General features: G+C 42.6%; 1 protein-coding gene across 1 annotated transcript; it reads right to left on the bottom strand.

Annotated features, from left to right (window-relative positions):
* Positions 1–1532: 1532 nt before the first annotated feature.
* TOMM20 (translocase of outer mitochondrial membrane 20) lies at positions 1533–8508 on the bottom strand. Its single transcript, XM_075864320.1, has 5 exons — positions 8246–8508; positions 6919–6965; positions 4262–4343; positions 2031–2173; positions 1533–1791 (listed from the first exon to the last, which is right to left on the bottom strand). Exons 1-5 carry the CDS (start codon positions 8370–8372, stop codon positions 1747–1749), a joined length of 444 nt encoding a protein of 147 aa, XP_075720435.1. The 5' UTR covers positions 8373–8508; the 3' UTR covers positions 1533–1746.
* Between the last annotated feature and the right edge of the window lie 3943 nt (positions 8509–12451).

The following is a 12451-nucleotide window of genomic DNA, read 5'->3' as shown; positions in this document are numbered from 1 at the left end:
TATTCATGGTCAGGACACTTGAGTAACGTTACTGTGTGTTTATGTGGCTGCACATATCGATAAAGCTATATCGCTATGTGCTGTGTAAATGAATGGGGAGAAGTGTATGACGCTGATTGGTCACTGATTGGTCAGCGTCATACACTCCTCTGTACAACACCCACTTGTAAAACACGCCAAGTTGTTCATTAAGAAACTCATTAGCATAAAGCTAATATAGGTCATAACTCCGTCAAAAATGATTGTTTTTCTAAATAAAAAACACTGCTGTTATCTACATCACAGCGCCGATCACATTATTTACAATATAGGCCACTTATAATGTGGTGACAGAGCCTCTTTAAGAGCCATAATGGTTTTATTTTTACGCCGATACAGCTGTATGAGGGCTTGTTTTTTGCGGGACGACGTCTAGTTTTTATTGGTACTATTTTGGAGTACACGCGACTTTTTGATCACTTTTTATCACATTTTTTTTAAGGCAGGTTGAACAGAAAACCGCAATCCTGGCATTGTTTTTCATTTTGTTTTTTACGGCGTTCACTGTGCGGGTTAAATAACGTAATTGATTTATAGGTGGGGTCATTACGGATGCAGCGTCTTTTTTCAACCTATGTAATGATGTTCAGTTGTGGCGGATTTGCGCTACAGATTCCGCAGCAATTTACAGTACAATACAAGTAAATGTGGTTTTCAAATCCCCATCCACATGTAGTGGAAAAAATCTGCAGTGAAAGCAGAGCATGCTGCAGCTTTTCAATTCTGCTGAATGCGCAGTCTGCTGCGGAGAAGCAGCGGATTTTCACCGGGGATTTCAGCCTTTGCAATTCAGAGGCTGAAACTTGTGTCAAATATGCAACAATATCTACATATTTCATATGCAGATTTTGAAGCAGATCTGTTGCGGTTTTGCTGAAATCTGCAGCAGATATTGTGCGCCACGTCTAAACATGCCCTTAGAATTGCAAAGCATAGTTTTAAAAGACAATAATGCACATTATATTTCATTCTTTTTCCCCTGAACAATAACAGCATTTATGTTTTCGTTGCCAGTGGCTTAGGAAATTGTCCAATTATGGAGTGGTTCCACTGCCAGACTGTACGACGAGTAAGGCTGGAATAACTCATGCAGTTTTTGGTGCATTTCTTTGAGCCAAAGCCAGGAGTGGATTCAACAGGAAGGAAAAGTATAAGTCATTCCTTTATAGGTCCAATTTCTTTTGAATCCACTTCTGGTTTTGGCTCAAAAAAACTGCACGTGTGTTTCCATCCAAATGTTGCCTGAACCCACTGAGGATTGGCGGACTACATCATATTCCCCAGACACGGAAATATGGCAGGTGTTGGAAAAGGTAGTTTGGGGAGCAAATACATTGAAAGATCGCTTGCATTGCATATTAAGTTGGAGGGCAACATGTGCGCAGTTATGTAGTATAGAATTTATTTAAACGTAATGGTTATGTAAGAAATACATTTTTAATTGACTACTTTGTCAAAGGGTATGAACAAAATTCTGTCTTAGACCAAGTAAGTTATTTCCAAATGATCTTTTTTTAATCAACGAAAAACAAAACAAATAAATGTAACAATATTTCTATTGTACAAATGATTTGACATCAGGTAACTAAAGTGTAGTAACAGAACAGTTAAAACATACACCGGTTTGTAATAATGGCATGTTCAGCAATAATAACTTTAACTATGCAATACTACCAAATTCTGTCTAGATTAACATATCAGGACATTTTACTCCACATCATCTTCAGTCAGACTCTGAACGCTTCCAATCCTCTGGAAGACAAAAGAAAAAAGAATTTGCATAAACATTTTGAAAAAAAAAAATACTGATTGAACCCAAACATCATTTCAAAAGAATCACTGCAGTCAAGACACCATGAAGAATTGGCAGCAGCAATGCAATGTGACATGCGTGATCTGAAAAGCTACACGCACGCACTTACATATTGAAATTATGTTTAAAGTATGGAATCTTAATAGCAATCGAAAGGTTATGGAACAAACGATTTTACCTGGCTAATTGTAGGCAATTTGGTCAAAAGCATTTGGAAGACTTGTGGTGGAAGAGTCTGCTGCAGAACCTGAAGCAACTGTTGAGGTTGTCCACAAACAGCAATGGCATTAGTTAAGTGATCAACTCCTTTTTCAAAATCACCTAGTGACAGAAGGAAAATGATTAAACTCCAATTCCAAGGATCTCATTGTCATCTACTTAAAGAGGCTCTGTCACCAGATTTGCAACCCCTATCTGCTATTGCAGCAGATAGGCGCTGCAATGTAGATTACAGTAACGTTTTTATTTTTAAAAAACGAGCATTTTTGGCCAAGTTATGACCATTTTCGTATTTATGCAAATGAGGCTTGCAAAAGTCCAAGTGGGCGTGTTGAAAAGTAAAAGTACAACTGGGCGTGTATTATGTGCGTACATCGGGGCGTGTTTACTACTTTTACTAGCTGGGCTTTCTGAAGAGAAGTATCATCCACTTCTCTTCAGAACGCCCAGCTTCTGGCAGTGCAGATCTGTGACGTCACTCACAGGTCCTGCATCGTGTCGGCACCAGAGGCTACAGTTGATTCTGCAGCAGCATCAGCGTTTGCAGGTAAGTAGCTACATCGACTTACCTGCAAACGCCGATGCTGCTGCAGAATCAACTGTAGCCTCTGGTGCCGACACGATGCAGGACCTGTGAGTGACGTCACAGATCTGCACTGCCAGAAGCTGGGCGTTCTGAAGAGAAGTGGATGATACTTCTCTTCAGAAAGCCCAGCTAGTAAAAGTAGTAAACACGCCCCGATGTACGCACATAATACACGCCCACTTGTACTTTTACTTTTCAACACGCCCAGTTGTACTTTTGCAAGCCTCATTTGCATAAATACGAAAATGGTCATAACTTGGCCAAAAATGCTCGTTTTTTAAAAATAAAAACGTTACTGTAATCTACATTGCAGCGCCTATCTGCTGCAATAGCAGATAGGGGTTGCAAAATCTGGTGACAGAGCCTCTTTAAAGGAAACAAACCATTTTAGAACAAAAACCACATGTGCACACAATTCAATCTACAGCCACATAAAAAGACCAGCTTTTATGCAAATGTAGCAACATAAAAGATAGGAATCTACCATAAAATTATAGTGACCATTAAAGGGGTTGGGCAAAAATCGGCATTTATCACCAATCCCTGAGGTAGGTGATAAATGTCGGATTGCTAGTTCGTCCTGCAGTGAGCAGTAGTTTGGTCGGAGTAGAGGTCAAGCATGCAAGTACAGTGCACGGTCATCTCCGTCAGTCGCACAGACCTTGAATAGAGCAGCGGTGAGCGTGCTCGACATCTGCTCTATTCAAACAGCTCCTAACTGCAGTCGTACATTGAGGACAAACAGGGTGCTCTGGACCTCCGTTTTAGAAATCGGTGGTTCTCCAATAGATTGGACATTTAATCACCTAAATTGTGAATAGGCGATAAATGACGATCCTAGCACAACCCCTTTAAGGATGGATTCATGCAGTCTGTTAAAATCAGATAGGTTGCTTGACAAATGTTACAAGAATATACACAAGATAGTTTGATTTTTCTTAAACGTGTTTTCCCATGAAGGACATTTATGACATATCCACAGGATATGTCGTAAATGTCAGATGTGGGTCCCACCTCTGGGACCCGCACCTATCTCTAGAACTGGGTCCCCTAAACCCTGTTCTAGCTTTTTGTGCGCACGATAACTTCCTGATTACATGGTCGGGAATTACGGAAACAGCATAACTCACTGAGCTACGCTGTTTCCGTAACTGCCATTCACGACTATGGGAGTCACAGACACTGCATAGCACAGCGAGTTATGCTGCTTCCGCAACTCCCGACCATGTAATCAGGAAGTGTCCGGGAGTCATCTTGAGCACAAAAAGCTAGAATGGAGTTTAGGGGGCCCAGTTATAGAGATAGGTGCGGGTCCCAGAGGTGGGACCCGCATCTATCTGACATTTATGACAAATCCTGTGGATATGTCAGATGTCCTTCACCGGAAAACCCCTTTACATTCCAAAAAATAAATCTAAACCTACAAGGGGTTGAATTAAGCAGCCCCCTCCTAAAAAAAAACAAACAAACAGCCTTTTCCAGTGAGGGAAACACATCTCATCAACAGATAGGCATAGGCAGGTAACAATGTGGGTGAGTGGGTGATGGACACCCCACCCAAATTTTACCCCCCCCCCCCCCATTAATAATGATAAATTGAGTACCTTGTGCTAGTAACTCCTCCCCAAGCTGAATTTCTTCAAGGAAAAACTTCTGTACAGCCTCAGCATCTTTAAGATCAGGCAGCTAGAAGAAAAAGTTTATAATGAATAGCCATAGTAGATATTGAGTATTTACATCCGCTGGCTGACACTTCAGGCAATAAAATAAACATGGCCTAATTTAAGACATTGGAGCCTAAATGAACAAACATAAAAACAAGATAATACTTCATAAAGACTTAAAAACTGGAAATAATTCTTTCAATTTTTATTATTTAAGAGGCTTACAGTAAAAGTCCTTTAATCTGCAATCAAAGGTATCTGATCATCCGATATTCTGGATTATTGGACAGTCATTGGAAAATTTATGAAAGGATGCGATTGTGATGGTCAGTCACTACGCCTCGAACGGGATGGGAGAAAACTCAATCAATACGATTGCTGAACTACAAGAGGGAGGCCTCTCTTTATTATCTGATCTTCAGCCCCAGCAAAGTCCCACAGAGCTGTCCTGATATAATCCCTGTTAGGGCATACCTAGGGCTGGGCGATATTGCCTAAAATCTCTATTGTTTTGAAGCTTATGAATGATTTTAAATTTTCTTGTTTTATGATAAAACTAAAAAAAAAGTTCAGTGATCTGGCTCTCGGAAAAGGAGTTTGATATATTCAATGCAGGTTTCCTCCTCTCCCCACCAGCTATAATTGACTATAGTGAAGAAGTTGAGCAATGGAGTCAAATACAGAAACATTAACCCTTTCATGACCAAGAGTCATTGATGCCTGTGTCCAGGTCAAATTTTCAATTTCTGATATGCACTTCTTTAAAAGATAATATCTATTACAACTATTTTTACTTTGTTTTTCTACAAGATTCTCTATGGGGTTTAGGTCAGGCGAGTTTGCTGGCCTATCAAGCGCAGTGATACTGTGGTTATTAAACCAGGTATTGGTACTTTTGGCAGTGCGGGCATGTGCCAAGTGCTGCTGGAAAATGAAATCAGCATCTCCATAAAGCTTGTCAGCAGAGGGAAGCATGAAATGCTCTAAAATTTCGCTGGCTGACTCTGGACTTGATATAACACAGTGGACCAACACCAGCAGATGACATGGCTCCTCAAACATCACTGACTGTGGAAACTTCACACTGGACAGCAAGCAACTTGGATTGATGCCTCTCCACTCTCCCTCCAGACTCTGGGACCTCAATTTCCAAATGAAATGCAAAATTTACTTTCACCTGAAAACAGGACTTTGGGCCACTGAGCAACAGAGTTGGCCACTGTATTAGATCAAGTCCAGAGTCAACCCAGCCGTCTACCAGGATATTTTAAAGCACTTCACGCTTCCCTCTGCTGACAAGCTTTATGGAGATGCGGATTTCATTTTCCAGCAGGACTTGGCACCTGTCCACACTGCCAAAACTACCAATACCTGATTTAATAACCACAGTATCACTGCGCTTGATTGGCCAGCAAACTCGTCTGACCTAAACCCCATAGAGAATCTATAGGGTATGGTCAAGAGAAAGATGAGACACCAGACCCAACAATGCAGACGAGCTGAAGGCCGCTATCAAAGCAACCTGGGCTTCCATAACACCTCAGCAGTGCCACAGGCTGATCCCCTCCATGCCACACTGCATTGATGCAGTAATTCATGCAAAAGGAGCCCTGACCAAGTATTGAGTGGATATACTGTACATACTTTTCAGTAGGTTTACATTTCAGTATTAAAAATCATTTTTGAAATTGGGCTTATATAATATTCTAATTTGCTGAGACACAAAATTTTGAGTTTTCATTAACGGTTATCAATACTTGTCAACATTAAAAGAAAAAAAAATGCTGGAAATAGATCACTCTGTGTGTAATGAATCTATATAATATGAGTTTCACTTTTTGAATTGAATTACTGAAATAAATTAACTTTTTGATAATATTCTAATTCATTGAGAAGGACTAGTATATTGCTAGATATAAACAAACAATGATACTCAGCAGAGAACAGCCCCTTATAGATAGAATTGCAGCCTGTAGCTCACTGTTAGTGCATCTGGTTCTCATTTGGCAGGTCCTGAGTTTGAAAACAGGTTTAGACAAACCGGGAGGCAGAAAAATAATGAAGTATACAGAGAGGCTTCCAACCGAGCACCGTCCATGTGCCGGGAGAACACCTCCTCCAATGTTCTGTCTAGCAGAAACTACAGGGGACAGGTGATGGCTGAAAGGACCGACAAATCCCTTGCTACCTGCAGCGTCACAACGTTTCCTTGGGGCTGAAAGATAAAGCCGCATCTGCCCAAATGTAGCATTACACGGTGGCCATTTATATGAATGACCGCCCTTATAATGCATGGATGGTCCGGGCCCGTCCTCCGTTGTGGCTCAGAAAGGTGTTTTGCCACTATAAACAGTTTTACCTATCCACAGGATAGGTGATAAATGTTTGAACGCTGGGGGCCACATCACTGATCACTAGAAAGGGGTTTCCAACTGTAGTGAGGAGTTTGTATCGAGAAGCGGTTGAGAATGCGCGCTGCTGCTCCATACAAACTCTATGGGAGTTACAAAAACAGCCAAGCAAAGGACTGATGGAGATTTTTTTAATAATGAATGTTAAGTACTTTAATAATTGCAAAAAATAAAAACAACTCTTACCTTTGACTGACCGGCTCTCTCTTTGGCGAGTTTCTGTTTTCTTCTCTCTGCAAAGTAATAAATAAATCATTACAAATACAGGACACAAATCTATATATCAACAAAGATCAAAGTAAGGCTATGTTCACATTTGCGTTGTGGCTACTGTTCATAATGGAAGTCACAACGCTCTGTCCGACATACATCGTATGACGGACGGCATTGACTTACAATGGGGTTCGTCAGGTTCCGGCGTAGTTTCTGACGTTTTGACGGCAAGAACAGCGCTGCACATAGAGCTATTCTACCCCTCAAATTTTCCATGGCTGCCGACGGAGGTTCTTTTGGCAGTGAGAACATAGCCTAATAGATCAAGACAAAGATGAAAGCTCTCCTTAAGATTAAAACTGGACTACTATCATTTATAAAGCTGATGCCCTAATATTTCCTGATAGAGAACAATGAAACATCAATGTTTCGTATGAGAGTAAAATATTAACATTTCTGTATTGTTAGTACGAAGTCTGCATTTTAGACTCAATTTACACCACTGTTGTGCTGATGCCACTGTGCCCATAGACTTTAATGGGTAAACATATGCCACAAGGGTGTTCTTTTGGCATGTTTGGCCAGGATATGTCGGCATTCCATAAGGTTTCATAATTCCATCTGACAGACTGCTAGTTTAGCGCTGCTTCTTCTCAGTTTTTTGCCTACAATCCTGTACAGTGGGTGGATGGGAGCGCTGTCTGCTACACAAGGAAAAAGCACAAGGACTCTTGGACACTCTTTTCGCAACTTCCTAGCGATAGGCATCATGTTTGCGGCCCTACTTTAAACAAGATTTTTTTAGGATTTCAATTTTGGGCACAATCCTATGACACATAAAATAATGTATACATTCAATTCAGCATAATAGCTTCAATGAGCAAAGTTAACTCAAAAAGTCATCTTTTCCGCGATATAATGGGTCACATGATCATCCCTCGAGGAATGCAGTAAACGGTAGGAAGCAGAACTTAGAATTAACATACGAAGCACAAACCCAGCCACGTCTATTATTTATCGGATCATGGCAGCTCTCAATGTATGTCATATACATATCCTTCTGTAAACAGTGGCGCTCAGGTGCAGGCAGAAATAAGCAGGCTTTACAATTACTAGATCTATTCATGCCCCATCACGTGCCTATGGCATATTGGAGCTTAGCTATACAAATATGCAGACATGTAGTATTAGACATGTAGCATGAGCGATACAATCGACAATTCCGTATTCATTTCTTTATTTTCCTACTATCATCCTGTATATTCTGTGAGATGATTCGCTGCATCTACAAAGCACTTACTCTCTCGCAATCTGTTCTTGAAATTGGGGTCACTTCTCCTTTTCCTGTCGAAATAAATGCAGTAACCGAGAAACAGCGCTCCGCACACCCCGGCTGCTATAGCGCTGGTCTTCCCTACTGCCACCATCTTCTTTCCTCAGCAGCAATTGTCACACAAGACGATGAGATATTAGAAACAGGCACTCTCCTTCTGCACCCTTGAAGTGAAAAGACCGTCTTCCAAAGATGACGTCATTGACTAGTGCCAGTCAGGCAAGCATGCGGCGCTTTTCCTTGTCGCAGAATTTTTTTTTTATTGAAGCTTTATTATACTGAACAGACACGAGGTTTGTGTTTGACGAAGTGAATGTGAATTATAGAACGTGACAAAGACGTCCTTCTCGATAAACTCCTGAAGAGTTTCACCACGGCCACAGTTCTTTTCCATTTTGTCGACATTTGTTTAAAAAAATGTCCAAGGACACGTTTACAAGGCAATGTGATGCTAGAAGGAATGTCAGCCGAGAAGAACAACTATAGGCTACAGGGCGACTTTGGGCGCAAACCAGGGAGAAAGATAACTGTCACACTGCCTGTATCGCCGGTAATGAAAGTCAATGTGGCCGTGTTGCCAACCGTGGCTTGCCGCGACTGCAACATCACAGTCGCATAAAATCCAGCCGGTTCGGATAGCTTACGACTGTAGTGACGCGGTTGCAGAAACAGGTCGTAAGGCGCCCACATTAACTTTCATTACCTGCAGTGCGACAGTGATCTCTGGACGTACGACCTGTGTCGCAGCAAAGTCGCTGTGCAGCTCTAGCCTAGTGAAACACACATTGCCCACTGTAGATAGTGCCAGTCCCCACATATACTGCCCACTGTAAATAGTGTCACAGTACCCACAAGTAGATGTAGTGCCACAACCCTTGTATATAGCACCCACCCTGTAGATAGTGCCACCCCTGCAGAAAGCGCCACTCCCTCTATAGACAGCACCCCACCCCCCTAATAAGAACCCCTACCTGTAGATAGCACCACTGTAGCTCCCTGTAGGAGCGGAAAAGCTCTGACTGGGGATTCCACTCCCAGTTATATATGGACAGAGACATCAGGCGCTAACTCTAAAAGCAGAATCCCCTGCCAAAGTGTCGGCAGTGCTCTGGTTGGGGATTCTGCTCCAGGAGTGGGCCCTAATGTCACTGTCCATATATTGATAGTGGTGCCAGGGGCATCTCCAGCAGCGGAATCCCCGGCCAGAATGTCAGCCGGGGATTCCGCTCCTAGAGAGAGACAGTGACGGCAGGGGCTCTTTTTAGTAGCGGAATCCCCGGACAGATTCATCTGACCGGGGATTCCACTCCAGGAGTAGCCCCTGACGTCACTGTCCATATATGGATAGTGACACCAGGGGCTTCTCCAGTAGCAGAATCCCCAGCCTGAGTGTCGGCCTGGGATTCCACCCCTAGAGGGAGCCCCTGACGTCACTGTCCAAATGGACAGTGATGTCAGGGTCTCTCCCTAGTAGCGGAATTCTTCCCATATCGATCTGACCGGGGATTCCGCTCCTAGAGGGAGCTTAGGTAGCGCTATCTTAAGTGGGGGGGTTGCTATCTACAGGGGGGGTGGCACTACAGGGGTATGAAGAGATGTCGGGGGCTCCCTCGCTAGCGCTAGCCATGGATTGCGCTCCTAGAGGGAGCTTAGGAGGCGCTATCTACAGGGGGTTTTGCGTTATCTACAGAGGGTTGTGTGTGGCGCTATCTACAGTGGGGGGTGTAATCCGGGGCTCTCAAAGCCCCAGCAGACATGAGAGTGCAGCACTGCACTTATTAAACCCCGTTCCAGACTGCCAACGTTTATATACGTGACAACTGCACGGGGCATCAGTAATTGAAACATATATAGCCGTATGGCAGTCGTGAAGGGGTTAATAACCTGGCTGCCTGTTCTTTGGTAAAATGTGCATGGTTATCGATCCGACAAGCAACATGAGCTATCATACACGCTGTACACTTTATATTTAATCTGGAGGCTGTATATTTTGTCAAGTAAGAATAAATACCAACCTGATATACACGGTGTGCACTTTATATATAACCTACTATTAGGCCTCATGCACACGACCGTAGCCATGTGCACGGCCGTGATTCTCGGGTCAGCCGGCAGTGGACTGTCAGCCGCAAGCCGCCCGCAAATCGCGGGCTGTGCACATGGCCGCGTCCATTATTTCCTATGAGCCTGGACCGCAGAACACAGCCGTAATAAGGCTTGCCCATTCTTTCTGCGGTTCAGGCTCCCAGGCCATGCAAGGACCGTGGAAACTACGGTCGTGTGCACGGCCCCATAGGAATGAATGGGGCTGCAATTCTCCCGTGGATTTTCAGGGGAATTGCGTCCGCAAAAGCACGTTCGTGTGCATGGGGCCTTATCATTCTACATGGCGGATATCTTCTTTACCATCTTTCTATGGACTACAGTTCTGACCAATTTATACCATTTCTTGCTTGGTCTGCTATAGATACAATTAATTTGTGATACTTCCATTCTTTTTACATGTATGTATATGCTGCAAAATCCTCTATTTATTGTGTTAACTGGCCAGGTGGTGTTTTAAATATGTTATAATTATTCTATTAGGCAATATCTACTACTGCATAAATTTATATACAACTTTTTCTACCCCGGTGTGTGCTGGATATATCCTAGGATGTAGTTCGTTTTCCCTAATATGTTGTTATAACATAGAAGGGTCACACAATCCAAAGTGTAGAATTTTATTTAAATATTGCTTTATTTTATTTTCCCTATAAATGATGCCTAAGGCTTCATTCACATCTGAGCTAGGGCTACGTTCCGTCGGAACGGAGCTCTGATAGACACAAATGGAAACCATAGGTTTCCGTTTCCATCACCATTGCTTTCGATGGTGACGGATTCGGTGCCAATGGTTTCCGTTTGTCTCAGTTCAATGTTTCCGTAGTTTTGACGGAATGAATAGCGTAGTCGACTACGTCACAACGACGGAACCCTTGAACAACGGAGACAAACGGAAACCATTGTCACCGTATGCATCACCACTGAAATCAATGGTGATGGAAACAGAAACCTATGGTTTCTGTTTATGTCTATCAGGGCTCCATTCTGATGGAAAGCTCCAATGGAAAGGAGCCCTGGTGCAGATGTGAACGAAGTCTAAAATAGGTGTACTTATTTACCTCAATATTTGTTCAGTGAGGCTCATCCAGAAAAAAAATGACTTTACTGTCCACGGCAACCAAGCGCAGTGCAGCTTTTATTTTTCAAGAGAATATATCCCTTAACCCCTTCCCGACCACCCCACGTAGATTAACGGGCTGCAGCACTGGTCCTTGTGCCTGCAGCCCGTTAATCTACGTGTGCTCCTGACAGAGAACACAGGCGCTCCCCGCAGCCCGGCATCTCCCAGTACAGACTGCTACTAGCCGCCTTATACTGGGGGAAAACATCGGGTCGGATCACAGCGGTGAGCCGAATCGATTAACCCCTTAAATGCGGCAGTCAATAGCGACCACCGCATTTAAGTTGTTACAAAAATATTGGCACCCTGCTACGCGATTTCAGGGTGCCAATGGTTGCTATGACAACCGGAGGCCTAACAAAGGCTTCCGGTCTGCCATCTATGCCAGAGGCAGGACCTAATATGCCCCCTGTCAGTGTGAAACTGACAGGTATAATACCCTGCAATACAGAAGTATTGCAGGGTATTATAACAACGATCCAACAATTGGATCTTCAAGTCCCTAGTGGGACTAAAAAAAAAAACAGTTCCAAAAAAATTTATAAGTGTAAAAAAGTTAAATTTCACAATAATACAATTTTAAAAAAATCACCCTTTTTCACTTATAAAGTACTTTATTATTAGAAAAAAATGAAAAAAATAAATAAACTATGCATAATTGGTATCGCCGCGTCTGTAATGGCCTGAACTATATATGTAATTTATCCCGCACGGTGACCACCATAAAAAAACGATACCAGAATCTCTATTTTTTGTCACTTCACCTCCCAAAATATGTAATAAATAGGGATTAAAAAGTCACATGTACTAAAAAATGGTACCAATAAAAACTACAGTTTGTTCCGCAAAAAACAAGCCCTCACACAACTTTCTTGATGGAAAAATAAAAATGTTGTGGCTCTTAGAATATGGCGACACAAAAACAAAATCATTTTTTAAAACTGTGA

The sequence above is a fragment of the Rhinoderma darwinii genome, chromosome 4 (assembly GCF_050947455.1).
Source record: "Rhinoderma darwinii isolate aRhiDar2 chromosome 4, aRhiDar2.hap1, whole genome shotgun sequence".
Classification (NCBI taxonomy): Eukaryota; Metazoa; Chordata; class Amphibia; order Anura; family Rhinodermatidae; genus Rhinoderma; species Rhinoderma darwinii.
Note: the sequence above shows the minus strand (reverse complement) of the source record. Positions and strands in the feature narration are given on the sequence as shown.

Excerpts from the sequence above, each read along its gene's own strand:
- TOMM20 (XM_075864320.1), bottom strand. The coding sequence starts at position 8,372 with ATGGTGGCAGTAGGGAAGACCAGCGCTATAGCAGCCGGGGTGTGCGGA. Across the intron at positions 4,344-6,918 it reads AGAGAGCCGGTCAGTCAAAG|CTGCCTGATCTTAAAGATGC; the intron begins GTAAGAGTTGTT and ends TTTTTCTTCTAG. Across the intron at positions 1,792-2,030 it reads AATTGCCTACAATTAGCCAG|AGGATTGGAAGCGTTCAGAG; the intron begins GTAAAATCGTTT and ends TTTGTCTTCCAG.